This window comes from Cyprinodon tularosa, unplaced genomic scaffold (assembly GCF_016077235.1).
Source record: "Cyprinodon tularosa strain WSP-4 unplaced genomic scaffold, ASM1607723v1 ctg124, whole genome shotgun sequence".
NCBI classification, from domain to species: domain Eukaryota; kingdom Metazoa; phylum Chordata; class Actinopteri; order Cyprinodontiformes; family Cyprinodontidae; genus Cyprinodon; species Cyprinodon tularosa.
In genome coordinates this window covers 1,272,210-1,298,006 of record NW_024038048.1, presented here as the reverse complement: position 1 = coordinate 1,298,006, position 25,797 = coordinate 1,272,210, and the positions used below count along the sequence as shown (strand labels likewise).

At 35.3% G+C, this 25,797-nt stretch overlaps 1 protein-coding gene across 1 annotated transcript in view; it reads right to left on the bottom strand.

The window, feature by feature from the left end:
* The window catches only part of LOC119777460 (mannosyl-oligosaccharide 1,2-alpha-mannosidase IA), a 231,248-nt gene that overhangs the window by 95,054 nt on the left and 110,397 nt on the right, over nt 1-25,797 (bottom strand). Inside the window, exon 3 of the mRNA XM_038276344.1 lies at nt 2,229-2,344. Coding sequence (XP_038132272.1) covers nt 2,229-2,344 — 116 coding nt within the window. The remainder of the gene's footprint in view (nt 1-2,228; nt 2,345-25,797) is intronic.

The following is a 25,797-nucleotide window of genomic DNA, read 5'->3' as shown; positions in this document are numbered from 1 at the left end:
AAAGCTTCTTTCAGGATTTTATGCCTAAATGGACGACCTTTCTACACTTCTATATTTCATTACTAAAAATGGAGCACAATATACAAAAAAATAAAGAAATATGTTTTCCAATATACTGTAAGAAAGGTTACAAGGCTGTCCTGCAGAGTCCCATCCACTTTCCACGGTCTCTCTAAGGAACAGGTTACATACAGAGCTCACATTTCATTTTAATGTACACTGCAGAGACTGATAAAGATAATCCTTATTATTCTATCTTTACAGCTAACATAAGATTACCTGAAAAGAATTTTTCCTGGAAGGCTTTAATATTACATATTAGCAGAGCAATGATTCTCACTTCACCAGTCAAAAGGACACAAATATTTCGGAGTTCAAACAGATAAATTAATCAACAAAATTGATTGATTTAATAATTTAGGAATAATGTGATGAGTGTCTTCATATGCAAACCAGAAAAAGGTTAATCTGACATATAACTCTTGAAAATCTAAATAAAATATCGTTTTGCTTAAAATAACTAAGGTCTAAATAATCCAGATATATTTTTATCTAGAGAAAGTTATTATCATAGCAATTTGTTCAGGAGTTAAAGAACATTTGAGCTAAAATATAAGCAGTGCTGCATGATTAGATGAGGCATAATTGGAATGTACTTCCCAAAATAAAATCAATACTTTTATATTTTAATAACTATATACAGAGCTGTTAACTGTTCCCATAACATAGAAGTTATGAAAAATATTTTTAGTGTTATAATTTGGAACCTAGAGAGCGGCCAGTAGGTGGCACTTTTTAAATGACAATGAGTCCTGTGAAATGGCAACATGCATATAAATATGATTAAATAGCTTCAATAGCTGAGTATTGAATTTTTTCGGTATGCAATGAAAAAGGCTGAAGTACAGCTGGAAAAATGATGTGACAATTTAAAAAACTTCAGTGATAAACTTGACAAAAAGTACAATATATATATATATATATATGTATATATATATATATATATATATATATATATATATATATATATATATATATATATATATATATATATATATATATATATATATATATATATATATATATATTTTTTTTTTTTTTTTTTTTTTTTGTCCAGTTGAGGTCTTTCTAAGTATTCCTGCCATTTTTCTAGGTTTTTTAATAGTAAAAGGATGCAGTTAGATTTTTATTAAAATGTGCCTTTTACAGAACTAAAATGCCTGAAACCGTATTGGAAATGTAAAGGTTGGCAAAATGTGCCAGCAGATGGTGGCAGCTATTAATTATTTATTCAAAAACATGAATGAATGAGGAAGACAATCCGCTCCTGTTGGTTCCACTAATGCCCTATGTGATAATGATAAGAATTTTCTCTTTTATATGATGTTCTGAATATCTCAACAAAGTAGAGAAAAGAAAGCTGCAGTTAAGGCCCTAAACGTTTTATTCTTTTAAATATTAAAGCCATTCTCATGTTTAAAGATCTTTAAGAGCCGCTTTTTTATCAAATAAAAAGTAAAAATAGAACATTATTGAGGCAGAGATTTTTATAATAACTGATATAATTAAGTCCAAAAGACATTTATCAATGGTACACAACAGCATTTGCAGTATAGCAATATCTAAAGTTTAAGATCTTAACTTGGTTGTTTTTGCCAAAGCATCTCACATCAGTGCTGTCAGTTGGAATAAATAAAGATCTAAATAAAGAACAGATGGAAATCATAGTAGCTTTTTTTCACTAAGCTTCTAAACTTCATAATGTTGTCTTAAAGCGTTACAGTAAGTTGTTTTACATGTATTGTTGGTTCTAAATGAAAAACAAATCAGCTGTCAAATGTATAAGTCACACTAAAACCTGTCATGTTGTATATAAACTTGTAAGAAATCAACCTGCAGAAAATGAAGGGTTTTTTTATATTTTCTTTAAATTCTGTTAACCATTGAATTTCTATTACAGATGTAATCCCTCAGGCCTATTTACTGTGTTACTTGAAAAAACAAAATAATAAATGGCAAAAAAAAAAGAAGCCAAGTCTTGCCTAAAGCCTGGAGAATGTTTAAAAATAGAGAAACAAATTGTTATTCTTAGATTTTATTGGAGACTGAAGAAAAATATGCTTTGCTTTGTTAAAGAAAGGTTAACTTTGATGCACTTAAATTATCTGCATTGTTAGCAAGACAACACCATAATTCAATCCATTTATCAAAATAAAAAAATGGCTCACCGAGTTTAGGTCCAAACTAGTTTTCACCCACTCCTTGGCATCATTATATTCGTCCATCAGTCCCATAATGTATAAGGTGTCCAGTGAGTCAACAATAGAGGCGCCTCTAAGTCCACCTGCAAAATGCAACAAGAAAGCGAATTTAGACAGAGAGCTGAGATTAGAGTAGCTGGATTGACTGTGAAATAAATATCATTGAAAAAAAAAAGATTGACACAGTCTTTTTTTTGTTGTAAAAATGTAATGTAGCTAATACAAATGGAATTTAAAATAAATTCACATGTCAGGCTTTTAGTTATGGCATAGAGTCTTCATCTAAGAGTCTTAAGCTTTTTTTTGTAATCTAACACCATCAAGTATTCAAGTTAAATCTATCTATCTATCTATCTATCTATCTATCTATCTATCTATCTATCTATCTATCTATCTATCTATCTATCTATCTATCTATCTATCTATCTATCTATCCATCCATCCATCCATCCATCCATCCATTCATCCATCCATCCAACTCCCTTCCTTTCTCCATAATTATATTTAAGCAAATTAACTATCTAATATATTATATATCATTTAATATTCTAAAATTATCTGCCATTGCAAATACGATAACACTCTCCTCTGTTTTAAATTCAGTTCATTGGTTGTGCACATACAAATTTTACTCTAACGTTACTTGTGGATTGTGATTTTATTTTGTTCTTTTTTTCATTAAATATTATTACTTTTGTTTGTTTTTAACTTATTTATTTTCTTGAACTCTTACATGCTTGTATTACATTGTATAACATGTAGTATAACATTGTTTTGATTTTGAAAAAACATGATTTATAAAAGGATTGACCTTAAACCAGATTTTCAGTCCACTTTGTATTCATAAATGAAATACACATTTACTTTGACTTAGAGAAAGTAAAAAACAAATTAAGGTGAACAGTAACAGAAATTTAACTCTGAACTCTTAATATTTTGATTAGCTGCATAACTTGACAGCCCAACAGAAAAGATGAAACAAAAAAAAACCTCAAAGTCTCTGACGCTCCGAGTTTCCCTAATTACAGCGATGATGCTAAAAGATAATAAGAAAATTGCCTGGTGGAGCCCAGATGAGAACCATCCTCTTTTAGAGATTATAAAGCACCCGCTGGAACACATCAGTCGCATCCACATGAAAGTCAAGTTATTTAGGAATCAACCAGCAGAGCAGAAGAAAGAAGTGACACACTGATTGTTGGGAGCATTTAGCAGCTGGTTCTAGATTACAGCGAACTGATGTACTGTATTTTCTTTTTTATCTGTATGTTGACAGCAACTGTTCATAGTGGGTTTGTTCCTATGAATCTCATTTAAAACTGACATTTACTTTCCCAAACTAAGTGAAATATACTAGGAGGTATTATTTAATCCTGATTACCTTGCTTGACCTAGTTTTCTTCAAACATCCCAAGATATTATGCAAATAGAGATACAGCATGCCACACAGAAACCACGTGGAAGGAAAAATACATAGGAAAACAAAGGAAAAATACAAATGTTTCTTAAAAAATTACTTTAAAAAATATATTTTTTCTTTTAAAGTTTAATAAACAATAACTGGATAAACAGAATGAATCAGTTAAGGCCCACACTATAGATTTGGAAATGCGAGAGAGTGAAAACTGACCTGGTTAAATGAGCAAGGTGATGAATACCTCAATGCCCATCCCTAAAACAGGCAAGCCTACATTAGAAGGCTGGATTTAACTGATGCAACCACTCTGCAACCTGGCACATCAAAGGCTGTGGCTTTTATCAGGAAGGAAATCAATATGCGAATGGTAGCCACACCTTTGTGCATCTAAACTCAAATCTGAAAAAATCACGAAAATCGTACAACTCCTCCTCAATTGTTTTAACATCTGAGAACAGAAAATGTATCTCTACATATATGCTGAATTTTTTCTTCTTTCTTTACTTTTAAAGTACAGGTAAAATGTCAACAAACTTAAAATTTGAAAGTTCTTCACTTATATTTGTAAATATAGGACATACATGATCTGTTCCATATCTTGTCTTCTAACAAGCAACACTGGGAAACAGGACAGAGGTCAGCCAATATGATGACCAGCTGATAAATCTGGCCAATATTTCTTATTTATAAAGGCCAAAAAACCTGATCTTAAGAAAAGAAAGCTAAATAAATCCTCAAAATATTTTTCAATTTCTCTTTTTTCAAATTAAATAAATAAATGCCCCTTTTTCTAGCAATATAATGTATAGTTTTTCCTCACCAACCAAAAACCGTCTCACACATTACATACACTGAGAGGACAGCAAGTCATGTTGTGAGCTTAAAATGTGCATTGAAAAAATATGCATTGTTTCACAGTGATTTCTATTTCTATATTAGAACAAACACATATGTTGATATCCATAAATCCAATAAGTCACACCTGCAATAACTTGTTTCCTCCTCTTCATCTGAGGGAAATGATGGATTTAAAAATCATCTACGGTGTGTATCTGAATACTTCTAGAATTACAGCATAACTTTCACCAGTGGTTTATTGTTTTTCCAGAGTGGTAGATTGCAGGCATACTGGACTCACTAGAGAGCACCTTTACCCATCGGCTCAGGTGTTGGCTTGTAAAACCCTGATGTTACTACTACTCTGATATCCCGTTCCTTCTTTCTCATCAGTTAAATAAACATATAAATCTTGTCTGTCATATAGGGAAAATAATTAAAAGTATTTTAAGCTAGAAACTGAACAGAAACAGTTTAAAATAATTAATATGATAGCAATACCCTTAATTCAAGGTTTTAACATTCGTATTCACTTGATTTAATTTCTTGAAAAGTCTTCTGTTTGCAAAATAATACTTACTTGCAGCCCTACTTAAATGAACTGAGGTTTGAGATTCTTTTTTTTTAATCCACAGCTCTGGTCCAGATCTGCCAGTGCAGAGTTTAAACAGGCTCATCTTTACAGTGTTGCATGATCTCACTAAGCAATGAGACCAGCTGTCATCTTGCTTTACATATCACTGAATATAGAACGATGTCACAGTACACCAATGCTTTGTTGGCTTGCGTTTGACTATCAAAACTCCTAGAAACACAAATACAATGTGCAATGCTACAACTACATTTTAAAACATACAAAAATAAAGCCTTACAAAGAGATTGCTCTAATGATCATAAAACTCATCCTCCTCTGTCAGAGCATCCATGTGTTTCCCTGATGAAAGGGCTTCTCATAAGAGAGCAGCACTAGTCGACAGAAGACCATCTGTTGAGGTTATGAAGCATAACTTCATGTAGTGAGCTGGATGTTAGCATTTTAAATGAGAAATACCATTGTGCCAAAACTGCATTTGCAAAGTAAGAATACAAAAATATGTTTGATGCATCTGATTACATTTTTTTTTACCAACCAGTCTATTTTTAAACTTAATACAGAGATTGTGAAATGAAAACAAGTGGGATTAGGTATCTAAAGACCACTGGTTGTCCTAACCCAGAGGTAGAATCTGTAGCTTGAGGCAAACTTAAAGAGTGCGGAAAATTCCTTTTGAAAACAGCACCAGAGCTTGGAAGATTGATTGACTCAGAGGATACGGGGAGCAGATCAATCCATCATCTTTCACTCCTTCACTCTACTTGTACCTGGACTCTGTTTATTTCAATGGACCTGAGCTAAAAAGGGAAACTCAGCGAAAAATCCCCTTGAGGACATGCAATTTGAGAGTCTTAATAAGTATTTATTAAGGTGGATCAAAAAAACATAAACAGCAGGATTTGAATGCTGTGCTCTATCTTAATATCGTCTTTAGGAAGCTTAAAGATGCTGTTGCAATTTCAACCAGTTGAGGCCTGTTTAGGGACAACTGAGAAAGATAGAGAGCACTGCAGCAATCAATTCTTGAGCTGATTAAGGCATGCAAAGCATTCTCAATATCAGCATGGTTTTCAAACATTCAACTTTAGCAGAAGTCAACGGTTGCAGAAGTGTTATTTGACTACAAAATACATTTCTTTTTTTTTTTGTATGATCCCCTGATTTTTTTATTGGTAGCATTTCCATGGGTTAAAATTTTTGTTTAGTTTATTTTTGTTTAACTTTGGCTTTGTACTGACTGGTAGAGTCAGAACAAAACAGACCATGATGAGGTAAACAAAAATGATTGTAAAAAATTCCACTATGCTAAAAACGTAGTTACACAGCATGTCCTGCTTTGGGCCTCAAACCAGTTACAAATCAGAACAGATCAATAGGACCTAACAGTAGTTTCCTACAAAGAAAAAAAATGATTCAATGACCTACAGCAGCAGATCTCTTTCTGAGCTGTTACTGTATATCAACAGGAGCAGGTTGGTAGAAAAGTGCAGAGGGAGACTGAATGCTAAGTTTAATGGAAGGTGTTAGTGGGAAAATATTCACTCTCTAAAGAATAAAAGAAAGCCCTGATTAAAGTTTGCAAAAAGAGAACACTCGCAAAGACCAGGCCTTGTGTCGCTCAGAGAAGATGTTATTAGGACACTAAAGAATGAGATTACATCCGAGAACAACAGTAAAGCCTGGAGGTGGAAGTGTCATGGCTGCTTAATTGCAGTTGGAGCTCAACATAATAAAATAATAAAAGAACCCACTCTGATAATTTAATGCAATTCAGTTGTGCTGAATGCAGGAAGGCCTCAACTTCATAACAAAAAATAACTGATGTGTTCAGAAGGCAGGGATGTGATAATAGAGAAGTGGAAAATGTTGGGCATGACATCATACAATGAAGCATGGTTGAATGAGTCAATGCACGTCCTGGAGCAAAATTTTACCAACCTTCCATAGAGACCATAAGCACCTGTTTAGAGTGTGGTTAACAGTACATTGTGGCTTCTAACACTTGTTGGATTATACTGAAAACAGAAAGCCCCTACAGACAACTCTTCGGTGGTGGCTTGAAATATTCAGCTTTGTTTATTTATAAAAATGCCACCATAATACGTTTTGTTCATAGTTATCTCAGTTTTGGTTTTATAAGATATAGATTACTGCATTAATTTGTGCATGCCAACAAATACTATTATTTCTGATAAGCCAAATACAGACACAAACTCTCTCTCCATCAGCTGCTATTGTACCAATGTACAAAAAGGCCACAGAAAACAATATATTAATCACATTTCTAACAATCATTAATATTTGTAGTTTATTCATTAAAATATGAATTGCATATCCATAAAGAGACGCACGCAGAAAAGTTAAAAATTTTTTATTACATGCAAACCTTTTGCATAGGCCTACAGCATGCTATCTTATACCTAGGGAATTGGTCAAGAGGAGAGAAGAGAAATTCTCCTGCAAATAAATCAAGCCAGCACATCAATCATGATATAAATGCAAAATAAATATACTGGTATTACTAAAACGAAAGCTTGGGTCTATTAAAAATTAAAGTGGCATTGGAATTAAGAGTGCAAACACTTAAAGCAGATAAGAAGAGTCAGATATCAAAGATGGACTGTTTTAATTCATCCAGGGAAAACAGAACAGTTGGGGTTATAAGTATCTTATTTTAGCATCCAGCTCACAACATGAAATTATAAATAAAATATTAATGATGCGATCAAATTGTTCCCCCTGCTACTAATGACATAAAATTAGATCTAATTGATACAGACGGAGGTATTCTCAATAATTATGCTGTGATGTTACCAGTGGTTGCCAGCATCCTGCTATCAATCAAAAGGCCGGTTAGTGGGTTGTTGGCACTAATGCCACCTGGTCAGCAGGCTGCTACATCTGGGTGATGTTAGGCGACTCTTTATGGAGAGCGCAAACATAGCAGCTGTGATTAAGAAGAAAGTTGATTTAGAGGGAAAAAAATTAAGTTAGGCTACTAAAAAAAAACATGAAAAGGTAGTGAGAAAATGTTACATCCATCATTCAGCTCTAGGTTTTAGGGGGAATCGAATATCAACTCTATCTTTCAGTAGAGGAGTCGAAAATATTAGAAAGGAAGCAGGAACTTGATGAAATATTTTCTATAAACATGACCTTAGTTTTTAGCTTACATAAAAGTCAAACCTAAAATAATTGAACTTTTCTTTATAATAAAACCTTTTTAATACCATACCATTTGCTCTCTCATGAAATAAAAGATACAAACAATCAGTAGTTCAGTAGAAGATGTTTAGGGGTAATATTTGTTAATATTTGTTGTTGTTCATCACAGATAAAAAGGTCGGAGAGTTACCATAAAATTGTTGACCCTGCTTGGGCCAATAGCTTTTAAATGAAAAAAATCAGATGATCTAATTGAGTAGATCTTCCAAGGTTTTCATTCCAGTTGTTTTTATTTTATTTTTGTTTGTTTTGCCCCACCCTTTAAAGCTGCAGTCTGTAACATTGAGAAGAGAGCAGACTTCGACTGAAAATTTGAAGAAAAACAGGTTTCACGGCACTGTCTGCTTCACTCATGCCCCGCCTCCAAGCTCCACCCCTCTCACAGCATCTGCGCGGCTACCGCATGCGACCAGAAGCGTCCAAGCAGCGTACGCGGCATGGAGTGTGAACCGGTAAGAGCGATAACACTCACCTCCAAGCAGCTAGATATAAGATGCTGGTTATACCGAAGTTTGCCGTGTAAGCAGTTGTCGGCAGGGGCAGTAAGGGCAGTTTCTCTTTCGCTGGTGGCTGTCGCTCCACCATGACTTCCACGCGCGTCCTCCTGACTGCGGCAGCCGGGCGGCAGCGGCAGGTTAAGCGGTGGGGGGGGGGGGGGGGGTGCGGGAATCAGCGTGTGTGAGCTGTGATTGACACTCCATCAGACGCTCCTCTCGCTGTTATTGGTTGTTTTGACTCGTCCCGAATTATTCTTTCTAGATTGAAATACAGCCAGTATGCGGGACCAATTGAAGCAGTTTTTTTCACAGGTTACATATCACATGTACTGCTGTCTGGGCATAGGGACAGTTTTAGCCAATATGACAAAAAAGTGATTTTTAAAAACTTACAGACTTCAGCTTTAAAGCTGAGAATTACCATATGTAGAAAATACACCACTGAGGCTTAGGGATATGCCTGTCTATAACAAGGTCTAAATATGTTGCTTTTACATACTCAAAAACAGTATTTACCAACTGAAGCTTCAGTAAATCACTTATATTCACTAAAACCTATTTTTTCTGAGTTCAGAGGGTATTAATTGCAGTCAGGCTGATAAATCTGTTCATCCTCTAAGGGGCCCCAAAGGCATTGGAGACTATCCAAAGATAAGCATCCATAATCACTTCTAATTAAAGCAATGTTTTGCAGTGGGTTCAAAATGGTTTCCAAAAACTTGACAATATAACGTCATGTAAATATAAACACAACAGAAGGTGATGAGGAAAAACATACAGCAATAATGCAAATGGAGTGATCAATGATAAACATTTGTGGCAGAAATAGGCAGTGTAGCCAGGAGCCAGTGAGATAATTTTGTATTTAAATGTTGGGATTTGGTCCTGTGACAGGATGGTGACATGTCCAAGGTGTACCCTGCATTTTGCCCATAGAATGCTGGGGATAGGCACCAGCCCCACCGTGACCCTGATGGATAAGTAGGAGAAAATGGATGGATGGATGGATGGATGGATGGATGGATGGATGGATGGATGGATGGATGGATGGATGGATGGATGGATGGATGGATGGATGGATGGATGGATGGATGGATGGATGGATGGATGGATGGATGGACCGAATTAAATGAACAGAATTAAAATTAGTTGGAGAGACCAGACCTAAAATAAAATCTTCTAACAACTTATAAGATTTTATTTTAAAATACAGGTTCCTATTATTACTTACAAGAATTGAGTGTAGTAGAGGAGCATTACCAGTTACTTTTTATAATACTGTTGAATGCACAACACTCAAACATATTCCAACAGACTCATCTTTTTTACATTAATAATACACCATCTACTCTCTTGCTGAGACAACTAACCCTTGAGTCACATATATTTTTTGTTCTCATTAGTATTTGGTCTCAAGTCAAACATGTTGCTGAATTCAAATTATTTCAATGCAAAACAAATACATACTTTTGGGGTCCTGTTATTATTTTTTCTTTATGCAGAAAGAAAAAAAATACATATTTAAAATGTTTGTCTGAGAGTAGGTGACAACCACAGAGACAGAGCTGTTTGAAGAGCTCTGTTTACTGAACAACATTGTTTAATTTATAAGGGAAAGGAAAGCACAGCCAGCTTCAAGGAGTATGTGGAGCTTTGTGTATTGTTTGAGACACTGATGTAGCACCGCTGGCCATGAAGGTGCAGCAGAAGATAAAAAAGGTATGAAGAAGGTTCAGAAACTAACATCTCTCACTGAAATGGTAAAACCACAGCATTAAAAGAAGCTAAACCGCTGACATGCAACATGCTAAGAGCTCATGCTGAATGTAAAAGAATTCAACTCTGAATATTTTAGGCTTTTGATCATATAACATTAATCATCCAGTAGAAATTCTACACTGCATATTATTGGATGTTTTCAACAACAAAACCACTTTTCTATCTCACATCACCTTTAATCCTTTTCTTTGTCTCAATGTGTTGTCAAAGTAAATCTTGAGTAATGCTTTTCATCATTAGAGGAAGAACATTACCTTTACTGATAAGACAGAACAATCAGTACTCTGTGTTCAGAAATAGCAGAGACTTTCCACGTTCTGTTAATACGTCTATAAATGCTATGCTGCCATGGTTACAAGAACCATGCATACAAATATTCTGTTTAGCATTTGTTTGGTATATTACAGCAACTTCACGCTCTGCTAGACTCACTACATTAATTGTTACCGGGCACGGACCACGCAGACATTTCAGCATACAATCATGATTTCAACCCCTCTCACCACACACAGCCTTCATAACTTCCCTTTTATGTGTCTCAGTTTTCACCATTATGATAATCGCCCCGTCAAAGTGCCCTGCAGAGGAGCATGTATCAGCAGCTGCTCTGTCCCTGGCAGAGCAGTTTCTTGGCAAGATAGTGGAAAGGACAAAAAAAATGATACATCAAGGGATATTAGAGCCAATGCCAAAGTAAATTCAATCAATTATAAGGCCAACAGAGGCTGAGACAACAGAGCCATATTTTTGGATAGAATTTTTAAAAAGCAGTAAATCTTATGTTTTAAAATGATATATTGCCATTTCAAACTAATCTATTTTCAAACTGTTTCAAATGAATGTATTTAAACACTGCACATTTTTTTCATTTGTTATTGAAGGAGTTTGATTAATCCTGGGGATTATATATAAAAATGTCGTAATACACATAATATCCAACATTAAACTACACGATTTTGGGGAGACTATTATATATATTTCCATTGCTCACCCCTTGAGCTGCCACCTTAACTTGCAGGGGTTGTTTGAGTGCCCGGATGTTCCTAGAAGCTATGTTGTCGGGGCGTTATGCCCCTGGTAGGGTCTCCCATGACAAAAAGGTCCACGGTGACGGGTCAGACTAAGAGCAGCTCACAAGACTCTTATAGATAGAATCAAACTAACGGCCGAGATGTTGGCGCAGCCACCTCCACACCCTGGAGCCAGGCCTGGGGTTGGGGTTCGCAAGCGATCGCCATGTGGCAGGGGCCTTGCTAACGGGTCCCAGCCGGGCTCAGCCCGAACAAACGACGTGGGCCACCCGCAGAGGGATCAGTTGGGGTCAGTTGCAGAGACAACTGGGTGGCAGTCGAGGAAGGGTGACTCAACAGCCCTGTCGGCACACGCAGCCCAGTGAACGAGAAGGTCGCGTCCCTACGCCTTCGGGTTGGGGACAGGTTTCTCCCCGTTTTCACAGCCTATGGGATGGCGTTAATTAATTATATCGCCAGACTGATTGACAACAGGAACTTGAACATCAGGCAGAGCATCACACATGCATGAAAGATTATTCTGGTTTTGGGATTTAGTCTTAAAGCAGTACTACTGCCTTTTAAATATATATATATATATATATATATATATATATATATATATATATATATATATATATATATATATATATATATATATATATATACCGGTATATATATATTTCTAAACTAATAATGTAAAAACTCCATCTAGCCAACCGATACACATGGATTAATCAAATCACTAACAGAAAATACAGACTGTCCAGACATGATTAGAGGACCCAGACTTCAAGCTTCACGCACACAGACGTCAATCTAATTGCAGCGATTACATTTGCCACTTTGGAAAAGCATAGCATGTATGGCAGTGCAACAGCCCTGTCTGATATGACAGCCCTCAGAGGCGATTACATACTGTATTCAGTGCAGTATCAATCTCCTTTCTTTTTAATCTTTAAAAAAAACACTCACAGCAGCACAGTCAGAAGGAGGAATCCTACATCTGATGCTCTGTCAACCTACAAATCCTGATTACAGATGACATCTAGAGGCTCGGTTTAGGAGGCTGATAAAGATGCTAAACACATGAAATTCAGGTTTTTTCAGTGACATCCTTTACAACTACAAACAGAAATAAAATAAAAACTGTAAAAATGAAATTCCAATTGAAAGAAATTTCATAGCAGTGTGATTATTGAAAGAAAATATACATAATTTCATTTTTTGCAACTTCAGAACATGCAAATAGCTCCTATAGAGATACTATAGAGTACTCCTTCTGATCTAAATTCATCTTTCTAGCTGGGTAATTGCATATTGAAAAATATGGAAAGGTGAAATAACCTGTTGATAAAGAGCACCCGTCAGATGGAGAAAGTAAGTCAGCCATCGTAAAAGAGTAGTTGCTGCACCTCATTCATGCAGTGCTGCAGCCTTTCAGACGCAGAGCAAGAACCTGGAATCAAATTTAAATGCGTGTTTGCAGGCTGCATCAACAAAGGCATGCTCATATGTGTTTGTATGCTTTGAACATCAGAGCAAAAACTATTGGCATGAAGAATATCAAGATTTTAGCGAAGGTAAAAGCAAAACATTTAATCTTATCTTTCTAAAGATGGGCATACTTCCTTAAATACATCATCAATAGAACTAGTTCAGGTTTATCTTCTACTTTGCCACAGGTACTTGGCATCTTTTAAGTATTTATAAGTTCAATGGCACCAGTGCAGTGCAGCTCAGAAAGATTGTATAATCAGACGAGGACTAGAAGAGCTTTTAGGCAGTCTGGGCTTGGTGTCTCTCACAAAGTATATGTCGTCACGTGCCTTAATGATGCACAAATCAGATATCGTTGGCCTGTTTGGCTTATCTGGTTTTATAAAGCTTTAACATTTTCGGTAGCGGCATTCAAAAGAAGGACTATTGTTTAGGTCACCTGGACAGACGTTGCTTTTATGTATTCAATAATCTTAAAATAAAAGTGTTTTGGGTTGAGAATGCAATTTTTCTATTCCATTCACAGACAGATTTAAACTTTAACCACCCTATGATGCATTTATTAAGGTTTTGATTTTGGAAGTGATATTTTTGGAATTATTTAGGGGGGGCTAGTGGTTAGAGCATTGCGCTTGGGTCCTGGAGGTTCTGAGTTTAAGTCCCACACTCTGCCACGGACTGCCATTCTTGGTTCCTGAGCAAGCCGCTTAACCCCAGACTGGGTTACATGCAGAGAGTGAATTCGCCTTTTGTGGGACAATAAAGGATTTAAATTACAAATGAATTGTTCTCCCATCAAAGATTTGTGGGTTCAGTTCACATTCATATGACTACATGCATATGCTCACTGATATTGACATTTTCAGAGCTTCTTAAACCTTTTTGCTCTCCTTGTCTTACTTACACATTATCTATCTATCTATCTATCTATCTATCTATCTATCTATCTATCTATCTATCTATCTATATACATATATCATATATAAGAGATGGGAAATGTGGAGTCAACAAGTAATCTCCATGTCATGTATTTGTTCTACCCACCCACTGAAGCAGGTGAGTCCAATCTTCACCGTGAATCAACCTGTGCAGATTGGACTCACCTGGTTAATTGGCTGGGTAGATCAAATTCATGACATGAAGATGACTTGTTGACTCCACATTTCCCATCTCTGTCATATATCAATGCTAAGGCAGAGGTAAAATCTTGATTCACTCAGAAAAATAAGCAGTCTTAACATAGTTTCTATGGCAATATTTATTATTGCCATCCTGTGCTGAAAGCTGCAAAGCTTTAAACGATTACTCTAAATTGATTTGCTAAAAATGTTTGTCATTAACAGAGAAAGAGATCAATTTCTTATGTTTAGCAAATACAGGTTGATAGGTGTAAAAAAACAAAGATTGAATTTCAATGTTTGAATCATTTAACAGCAGCTAGCAGCCAACAAACTGCTATTTCGAAGGAAGGGAAAATAACGGTGCTGAGAAGAATGTCGCTAAATATAAACAACCTTCCATCTCTAAAAAGACTATTAGTGAACTTACTGCAAGCATAGAAACATAAACGCAGTAATCTCTATTAGGATTAATAACCAAAAGATTCCACCATGATAAATGGAAACAAAATCCACTGATGAGCAGGTAGACTGAGAGGATTTATTCTGTGACTTTGTGAAAAATTGAGGCAGAGACATGATGCAATAAGTGGAACCAAAAAAAAAAAGTAGAGCATATTTATAGCAAAAAAAAAAAAAATAGTGAATGAAGAAAAACTAATGGAACATAAGCTTAAAACCTTGGCAAAGAGGGATAGCGATTAAAATAGTCAAATCCTGATTTACTCCGACCCAAACAGAATGTCTAAAATTGTAGTCGCCTCCGTGGGGGACTCTTGATTTACGTCATTATTAATGACACAATCACAGAGTGAAAAGATCCTTAAAGCAGAGGCCAAGAAGTAAACATATTGGCTTTGAACCTTCATCATTATGCAGAAAATTTGGCTCCATCCATGAATTCATCAGTCTGTGACCAGATCCTTACAGTAGAGGACAATCTTCTATAATCCTCTTGCTTAGTCATACAAATTTTCATCATCTTTACCATAATCTAAGCTCTGCTTATGCTCATTCAAAGAGATTTTTTTTTCCATTCCTAAAGACAGAAGAGCTGAAATACATGGCTATGATAAAAATAATATTACTATAAAACTTTAAAGTTAAAGACATTAAAAGGAAAGGAAAACAAGAAAGTAAATAGTTGATGTCTAAGTTCCTCTTTTGTTTTTTTTGTTTGATATCTAAGCTACCCCTCTCATTTTGTTTCATCTTCTAGCTTTGTATTCTTCAGTGTTAGGCTTTACATAGCTCTTTATATTTATATTGTCATGTTTTTATAGCACTGACAAGCTCTTGGAATGAAGCGCTGATCCCACTCTGGGTGCCCTACTGTGATCATTGTATATTAGTTCAGCGAGAACTGAGGCAGACTTAGCCAAAACACTGTATGCAGCACATTTAACCCGCATTCACAGGAAGACTTTTCCCACAGTATAACATACAATACAGTGCATGCTGGCATACATATATATGCCCATAAAGTCACGATTATCACCGGGATTATTTTGTTTTTCAAATTTAGCTGATTTTATAAAGATTATTTTCAAATAACTTACAGCATTTACATTTTTATATCTTATTTACTTTTACTATCATCAACAAACCATAGAAATAATTGCAAATGTCATGAGAAGCAGAGTAGACATCTTTACACATAATTGATAAAATAATACGTAGCTATCATATGTATACAAAATATACATATGATAGCTACGTATGCAAATAAAAATGGAAGAAAGGCTATAGTCATAAACAAGGCATCTTACAGCATTTTATTACTTTCAGTTTAACCTAGTCAGTCAACAAGGTTTTGGGTGATGCAGGTCAATCTTTGAAAAAATGTGTCCATATTTAGCTTTGGGCTAATATTATATGTTGTTTAAGCTTTTCAAAACACTGTAACACTGTGACGTGGTTGGGGCCTCGCCTTTTTATATCTAAGTATTAAAAAAAACCAAAAACACACATTTGTCTTTAGCCACTAAAACTGGTTTCTGTCCAAAAAGTGACTAACTGTCACTTAGTCACTTTTGTTTGTTCAAAAAAAGACTAACTGCCTTCAGATTGTAAAGCAATTGGAATTCTGAATTTATGCGAATCAACATTCTTAGGGGCAAAGAAAACACAGCTCATACTGAGACTAACTGATATTCAAGCCGGCAGTAAGCCATGCAAAAATGGACCACAGCTGTTTGTGAACATAAAGTTTATCTGGTGAGAGAGCAATATTCTGTGCTGTGGGTTTTAAAATTTTGTATTTATTTTTCAGCGCAAAACATTTGCTGATACCCACAGATCACATTGAATTATTTACTTTTGTCTTAGAATGCTCTTTCTGCAAATTCAGCCTAGTTCCAAAGGTGAAAGATGCCAGTCATTAATCTGGGACTCTAAACTCTAAAAAAGGACCTCTCGATATACTTTCTACTGCAGCCTGGAAAGCTCTGGCCCACCTGTTCGACCAAAGTGGCTTAAAGGTTAGACACACATCAGTAGCCCTGCTTCTTTCTACCAAACATACCCTACCTACCAGCAGGTGCATTGATGCAGATGTATTCAGTTTGATTTATTTTTCCCATAAGTAGTAATAATTAAATACTTTATGTTTACATAAAATCCAAAATATGTTTAAATTCTTATGTAGAAAAAAAAAGCAAAGAAGAAAAGGGATGGAAATGAAAGGATTGTTGATATTAAGTGGGGGAACCATCCCAGTCCTGGTTTATTTGATGCCAGTTCCTTTAGAAAAATCTGATTACATCTTAATGGAGCACACAGGAGATAGAAATGGATGGGGTAGAACAGGGAAGTGGATGGGATTTTACCATCTTCACTGCAGGAGACTGTAATGTGACAGGTGGTGACAGGCACCATTTGAAAAGACATTGTAGTGACCCTCCCCTCCCCCAAACTCGCTCACCTTCACAATGCACCCTCTATGACCAGGCAGGAGACTCAGTGGGAGGTAATTGCGAAGGAGGAAAAACCTGTCTGTTTTGCCGTAATGTGTGGGTGGAGGAGAGTGGGTAATCGTCCATTGTAGCAGTTGCCAGCTGAGTGCTTTTCAGGAAAAAAAAATTCTAATAAAAAAACAGGAGGAGTTTGTGTAGAAAAGGGGCCAAAAGGTTATGGCTCATGCAGCCATTAAAGCACTATTTAAATGGCTTATATATTTTAATGCGACACTGTATGGTATCTACTAAAAAGTGAGTAAAGGACACAAATCTGAAGGTGGGAAAAATCAGTAAACTGCTACATTTGTAAATTTGCTCTTCCCTCTAATAATTAATAAACACACCCAATTGATGCCTAAATAACCAATTTCAACAAGATTAAACCTGAGTGAAAATGCCCAAGTTTCCTCAAAGTGTCAACCTTTTGAGTGTCTCTATTTTCCAGCACCATATTTACATTGGAATCTTCTTCCACTCCTTCATGATGATGTCACATAACCACCTGGCTAAAACAACACTCATTTGACACCACTGGGAGAAAAAATAAGACTTGATCTTGATTAGCCAACAATGAAAATTGTGATTAATTTTAACCAACATTGCCATTTAGATTTTATTTAGATTTCCCTGTGCACTAACCACAATCACGTAAATGTGGTCATTTTTAGTTGGCGATAGATACTAACTCCTGTTGTAATGACATTTATAGCTGTCTTTCTTTTCCGGTCTTATGCAGATTATAAGCACACATTTAAAATGTCCAAAAAAAGGAAAAAATAATGGAACTAGTGTTTAAATCAGGTTTGGAACCAATCAACCAGGTGCTGCAAAGCATAATGTCATCAAATATTTAGATTATGTTTTATTTTAATAAGATTGAAGTAGTAAAGAAAGGTGGACCATAGATCAGTAATGGAGTGCGGTTTTAATGAAAGTGTTGCAATCAGGTAAGTTGTGCTTACATTATCTGGTGAGCTAGTATTAATGATGGTTCCTCCCTTGCAGAGAGGTCAAGAGATAGGTGCAACTCTAATGCATACATTCAGGACGCCAACGGCAAAAAAAGCTTAACAGTCATGTGAGGTAGATGTTCCCTACATTAGAACTTATGCAACAAATGTGTCTCATTCTCCCCTTTAGTGTGTTGAATCCTTTTTCCCGAAAAAAAAAGTAAAAAAAAAAAAAAAAAAAAAACGACCTAAAGGGAGTATATGAACATTTTTGGTAAATTTGGTAAATTTATTAAAATGTTGCAGTTTGCAGTAGACTTTTTTGAATGTAATACTTTAAAATGTTGCAAAACATTTAAAAAATGTAATGTAAAAAAAAATATGAATCCTTTTATTGTCCCACGTTGGGGAAATTCACTCTCTGCATTTAGCCCATCCCCTTAGGTGGCAGTGGGCTGGCCACTGTGGGGTTAAGGGTCTTGCTCAGGAACCCAGAGTAACAGTATGTGGGGATCGAACCGAGTACTTCCAACCTTTCTCAGAGCACAAGTGCACCGCTCCAACCACTAGGCCAACACTCCCCCAAAAGACGTAATTTTTTTAGAGTTTCCTAGTGTCCCATGAAGTAAAAACATATGATCAAATCATTACAAATATGTGAGGGTCGTACTCGCTGTTTTGTTTGAATTGCTTTTCCTATAAAAGCAACGCTGTGTCTGCAACACCTCAGGTAAAAAAGGAAGCTCTGTCATTGCCTCAGAGGCAGTATTTTATTGATGATGTAATACAGTGAAAAATTTGTGAAGAACCCTGTTTCTCTGTGGGACTCCAACGACCTAAAGGATCCCCAGTTGGTATATAAAATATTCATATCACCTTTGCAGGACCTGCAGCCAGATAAGACTGAATAATAAATAACCAGAGCTTCATCATCTGGGCCATCGATTCAACCTAAATCAAGTTTTCAAACTGTCTCCTTCCTCCCCCTGCGTTCTCCCATCCCCTCTGTTCTCCACCATGGCAGCACTTTACATCATTTAAAGAGCCTTGGGGATTTCATAATAAACGCTACTGGTTTTAAGTGGTCCCTAGCCATGCCATGAAAGAAAAGGTGAAGGGTTCAGCCTGTGTCAGAGGAAACTGCTTAATTTGCATGCCAGAACCACTCTCAGCAAAACCCTGTGACCCTATGCTCTTTAATTATACCTCTTGATAGAGGGGTTACAAGAAAAAAGTAGGTGGTGAAGAAAGATTATGGAAAAAAATAAAAATAAAAGAGATTAAATAATTATAACATGAAGGCAGCATAATAGAAAACCATTTCACCGTGCATACAAAAAGGTCTTTACTGTGCCATTTGTTGCAGAAGGAGAGAGGGTGGTGTAGCAATTGTGCATAACAGCATGTGGCCAATCCCCTTAACAGCCATGGGACGTCTATTGTTGATGAAAAATCTCTCGGGGGAGGGAGGGGCGCCCATTACAAATAGTGTAATGCTCCGTCTCTTTCAGAACAATCCTAAATAGTGACCCAAGCAGCTGTAGAAATAGGCATTTAAGGTGGTGAGCTGTTCAGTTAGTGACCCACATAAGCAGCCACAGGAGTAATGACGCTGTTCACAGGGGGGCAGAACATCTCTCTAATCCTCCACTCAGTCTGTGTGATTGCTTGGCTTCCTACTTTGGAACAAAACTCAGTAGTAACAATAATAACAATAAAACTCCAATAAGAATTGTGTCCAAAAAGAAAAAAAAACATTGCGTATATTCAGATATGTTTGATTTGTGGTTCTTAGTTTTCTCTGTTTTTCAGATATTTACCGATATGTTTCAGTTCTCTGCATTAAGTGGCATTTTGAAATAATTTGTAAAATGCCTTTAAACCAAATTTATTGTTTAGACAGCAGCAGTGCATACAATTAATTGTCATTTTTCTTCAGTGGGGAAAAAACTACAAATTTAACACAAAAAAAATACTTTTTTTTAATCACTAGTCAAGAAGTAGTGGAACTGGTAATTTAAAGTTAAAGTAAAATAAATATAGAACAGAATAAAATAGAATAGAAAATCTGGGGTTTACAGCAGCAAAAAGATTATAGAAAAAAAAACTGTCACACAAATGTGGACCTTAGAAAAATGTATAAGACAAACATACTAGTGAAGAGTTAAAAGATAAACAATAAAACACTGTACTGTAAAGTGTTTTAACAATATAAAAAACTGTGCGCCCGGAGAATAAAATAACCAGTATACAACTATAAACATTTTTACAGTAATGGATGTTTGAAAACAGCAGCAACATCAGAGATGTGCAAAATGACAGCAGCATGTTATTTAACTGACTAAGGTAGATCTCTGCAAAATCAGCAATGATTGTAAAAACTTATTGAGGTTGTTGGGAACAGTGGTGGTTATAAATATGACCTTAGATGTGGAGTATATTATCACTAAGTAGGTGTTAGGTCAGTATATTGAGCACAAAAATGATATTATATGGATCTTCTTAAGTAGCACTTTACCAATACTTTCAAACTAAGCATTTTTATCACTAGATGGGGATTATGAAGGGTGAGGAGTGCCATAAATCAATCAATAAATTATGAAATAATTTGTTACATGAGTAATTCATTTATTTTTTTACTGGAATTAAATACAAAATTTAATTGGTCTGAAATATATCTTGCTGAACTTTAAGATAAGTGCTGCCAAAGAATTTAGCAGAATCAAAGTTAGCCCCGCCCACTGACTAACACCAGCTCACTTTCATTAACTTTGGATATAAAGGCTGAAACTTCTCAATGTGCTGTATGCAAACAGGTTTAAGAGACGTATTTACAAAATTTTTAGCAAAAAATGTCGACAGAGTGAAAGAAAACCAGGAAGAAATTGTCCTCCTCAGTGAGAAACAGCCAATCAAACATCAGAGTTTCTATGCTTGTGGATCTAGACCTGCCTCCTAGACTTTGATAGATCTATGAAAGTTTAAATTTGCCCTATTGTGTGCCTCAGCACAGTAACATGAAATAATTTATCAAATCATGAAATAATTATATTCACTTCTTAAAATAAAATCTATATATTCAACCAAAGCCCATATTTAATTAGATTCTGTATTTATTTCCTTTTTTAATAAATTAATGAGACATTTAAATAATAATTTAATTAGTTATTTGCTTATTGTGTTGCATGACTTGTCACCCTCCATAGGAGATGGGTTAACTAGTGAGCTATTTATAATTATTTTTTCTTTACAGAACAATGAAACAACAAAATAAACATTTCCTCTTACAGTGTGAATAAGAAGTTAAGAGCAGTTTAGTAAAGCTAGGTCTAAATCTTCAAGGAGGATAGCAGAGAAGCTCAGTTACTATTCTTCACATCTCTTAACTAAAACCCACATAAAATGTAAGAGAAATCTAAGGTTTCAAGGACATCAGACTGACAGACTGACTTTACTTGGGGGACCATTCTCCAGCCAATTCCCAGGCTGGTAACAAAGGCAGAGGAAAATAAATCTTCTGGAGGCTATCCAAGAGCCGTCCCTTCATCATCAGCTTTGTTTCCAGATCAGAGAAGGCAGCCTCATTTATAAGGCACACAGTCATCAAAAATTAATCACATAAATAAGCCGTCTGGCTTAATTTGTTTCCAGTCGTCTGGCAGTGGAAACCTTACAAGATTCTCAGCATACACCCACATTAACATTTTTTCATTTTAAAATTGCATGACCCTGCATCCACACTACTACACAGCTAGTGGTGTTTTGGTTAAAAATGTTAGGTCTGATTTCATTTTACTTCTGACCTACAGAAACTAAAATACAGATTACAACAGACATTCTTGCAGGACTCAACTGGACAGGCCCTTGTGATTTATAACAATGCCAAAAATCTTTCCATAACTGGGGAAATAGCTTATTAATGTTCACAAATTAAAAAATTCTATTTTTTAATTTTGAGTTTTTTTTTATAGTCTATGGATCTGTTCTTCAATTGCATATAACTCTCCTTTGCTTGAGAAATAAAAGGATTATTATGTGTCTTCCTCTGCCTTTATGAAATGCTATTTAGTTTTTATTCAATTTAATAGAACTATAACATATCTAATAAAAAAAAAAAAGGGATAATAATGTTAGTGATGTATCAATTATTTAGCCAGTGATAAGAATGAGCTATTCATGATTTATTATCTGGTCAGAATTTGCAGGAAAAATATTAAAAATGTTAAATAAATAATTAAATTAAAACATTAGATTTTTTTTCAAATGGAAAAAGAAGGAAATCTTTACATTTTTGTCCATACATATATCAACTAACAGCATGTTTATTGATGCACTTGGTTTTTAATCTTTTCATAATGATATAATAATAATCATTTAATAATAAAGCTTAAGACTTTTATGCATTAACAGGGTAATGTTGTCACTCCTTAGTTTTCAGTTGGATTTTAAACCCTTGTCTGCAATCCTCTGCTCCACAGTGTTTCCAGTGATTAATTGTTTAATGTTTTCACACACAAAAAAAAAATAATAATGTTTTGATGGGCAATAGTATAAAACCTCGAAGTCATCACTGACACTTCGAATTGAAAAACGTCTTCCAACTTGGAAACAAAGTCCAGTGAATTTTTTTTTTTTTTTTTACTTTTTACTGTTTAGGAAAGAAAGAAAAAGCTTGAGCTAAACAAAAATTGTACGTTATTGCCTGGATTGGTGAGTCTCTTCCTAATGTGAGTCTCCCAGGGATAAAATACAATGGATCAGTATGTGAAGAGCAATCAGGACAACAAGTGACTTTTTTTTTCGCTATGCTTTGCAAGTCTTCAGTAGTGTTCCTAAATTGATATTTAAGTGTCAAAATAATCATCTTTTTTCTCCTATGCTACACTTACTCCCCTGGATGAAGATTTTTTCTTTGTTTAACATCTTAAGTTAATTCACTGCTAACGGTTGTGTGATGACTGGCTTTAAGATAAGTGGAAAATATATAGAGCTATTGGAGCTGGAGAGGATGTCCTCCACAGCAAAAGTGGGTCAGGAAATCTCTGGGAGCCAAATATTTAAAAAAATTTTGCACTCAGGGCTTTGGCTTTCAAGCTGTGGACAGATGTCCCTAAATGATTCTGCATTACTTTCAAACAATTTCTTAATGCATTTATAAGAACTCATGGGATTTAAGTCTTCTTAATAGCCCGCAGAGTAGAGAAAATATGGCTGGTGCTCTAGGCTGAGCTTTGGTCCAAGCAGAGCCTGTCCATGCTGCGTTTCACTCCCCTGCTCACAATTCATCTCAGAGGGAACTGGTCACATAGATAATGTTGACTTTGTTCCTTTCTAAACCAAATTAAAAAGCTATATTGGTCACAAACCTTAGCTTCTGAGATGCAATAATTATAAAGCTGTGAAAAAGCGTTGCTAAACACATTTTCAAAAGATGTTAAAAAACATTTTCATTTAATACAAAAGCCATTTTTTAAATACATTTATGTTTACAGCTATTTACGACAGCTTTTGCATCATACTAATATTTTTCTGTGATTATAATCGTAAAAGAAAAATATTAAAAGTGTTGAAACATGTTGTGACACTTTTTTTTCTTCTTGGTGAGATTGTATTGATAATATGCAAGAAAAAAAGTAATATCTAAGAATTAATATTCTCATAATTTACTAGGAAACATATATAGGAAAGGGCTCTCTAATAAAAATAGCTGTACCTTAGAATACAATTAGAATACAATTAGAAACAATTAAATTTTATTTTATTTTCCTATCATTCTTTTCTTCCAATTATCCACTGAAGTATCTGGAAAACCCCTCTACCAGTTTCTATGCTGCAGCTAGAGAGAATAAAATCCACTCTAACATAGAAATGTTTCGGCAGCTCTCAAATGAGAAACGTGCAGGAACAACTTTGGATAGGACTCACCTGCAGAAAGTGCGTTATTTGTTCAGGTGGTCACAGCTTGTTAGCACTCTGGTGGTCCAAAAAACTCATCTGGTTGTCTATCTTTGCAGGATAAAGTTATGATTAAGACCCGACCAACAGGTACTGGTAAGAGATTTCAATGTTTGAATCTGACTAACATGACCACCAGGCGACTGGTGTAGGTATGGAAAGCCAGAACTGTAATTGCAATGTACGTTGTTCTGCCCACATAAAAAAAAAATAATAATAACATACATACTTTTTTTGTCCTAAATAAATAATTAAAGCTTTTCAAGTTTTTCCACTAACCATGAAATACATATTTTTTCTTGCGCCCAGCCAAGACTGGCCTGAATACCCACTCTCCTATAAAGGGGCTTGTGTTGCATAAGGTATGAAAAATAGTTTTTATGAAACAACCTGAACAAACTAAAGTAAGAGAATTTTAAGAGTAAGTCTCCTCACAAGTTAAAGTGAAGGCTGTTATGTGTCATGGTGCAGGTTTGTCACAATGCAAAGAAGCAAGGTCATATTCATATCCACTAAAGAGAAAGAAGGCTTTTATTCTGTCGGTGCTTTACAGTACTTATGAAAGATTTTTAAAAACATTTATAAAAAATGAAATAATTGCTTCTTAAGCCTTGAGAATCTGAAACGTATAAACAGGTACATTTCAAGAGATTAGATTTTTAATTTACTTTAAAGAGGCACAGAGATTCATTAGACACATGAAACAGTGCTAGACAGCAGGGTTCCTAAATACTGGTCCTCCGGGTCTGTTGTTCTGTGAATTACATCATCAGCATGTGGTTAAGTTTCCAGAATCCTGCTATTCAACTGATTATTTGACTCAGATTGTTGAAGCAGAGACACATGTAAAAGGTGCAGGACACCTGACCTCCAGGACTGGAATTGAGGAACCCTGATATAAAGTATGTCTATATTACTTAGTATGGGCTCATTTGACAAGAATCATGACAGAGGAGTGATCTGCTTTTAGTAATGCTGAGGATAGCCCAGGTTGCTTTAAAGGTATAGTGGAGGATTTTCATACATTTTTTAAAAGACCCACCCTTTACCACTTAAAAAATAAAAAAATCACATGCACAACCCTGTTCCCGCTCCCAAGATGGAACGTCTATTAGAGAAGTGCAAGAGCGTTCACAAGCCCATTTCTCCGCAATAAGACGGTTGCTCGGTTGGATGTCGTCTCACCCATATTTATATATAAAAAGTTTCTCCTCCAATAAGACTGCTGGTAAAAAATAAAAATCATAATATGCTAATAAGTGAGTGTGCTGCAGTAGGAATTTGGACATGTCAAAGGCCAACATGGGAGACTGCAGACTTTGAACTGAATCCAGATACTTAAAAAACATTTAACAAAAATAAACTGACTATTTTATAGCTGGCCTTAGAAATAGTATGACTAAACATTTCATGTTTTAGGTCAGTATAATTAATTTCTATTTTTCCAGTGTAAGAATATCCTGTAGAGATTTTTTTTTATTTGCTCACAAGGTATTCACAATTTTTATCATTATCACAATTGTAAAAACATACACTTGGGTCATCTAACAGGTTTACACTTTACAGATCATGACCTTCCAGCTCATGTTATCAAACATTTCACTGTACTCGGCATTAAAAATGATGTTCAGTCATTTGTTTTTTTTATTAAGTTTTTTAAACATATATTTTGTATATATCACGTTTTTAAGTAGGT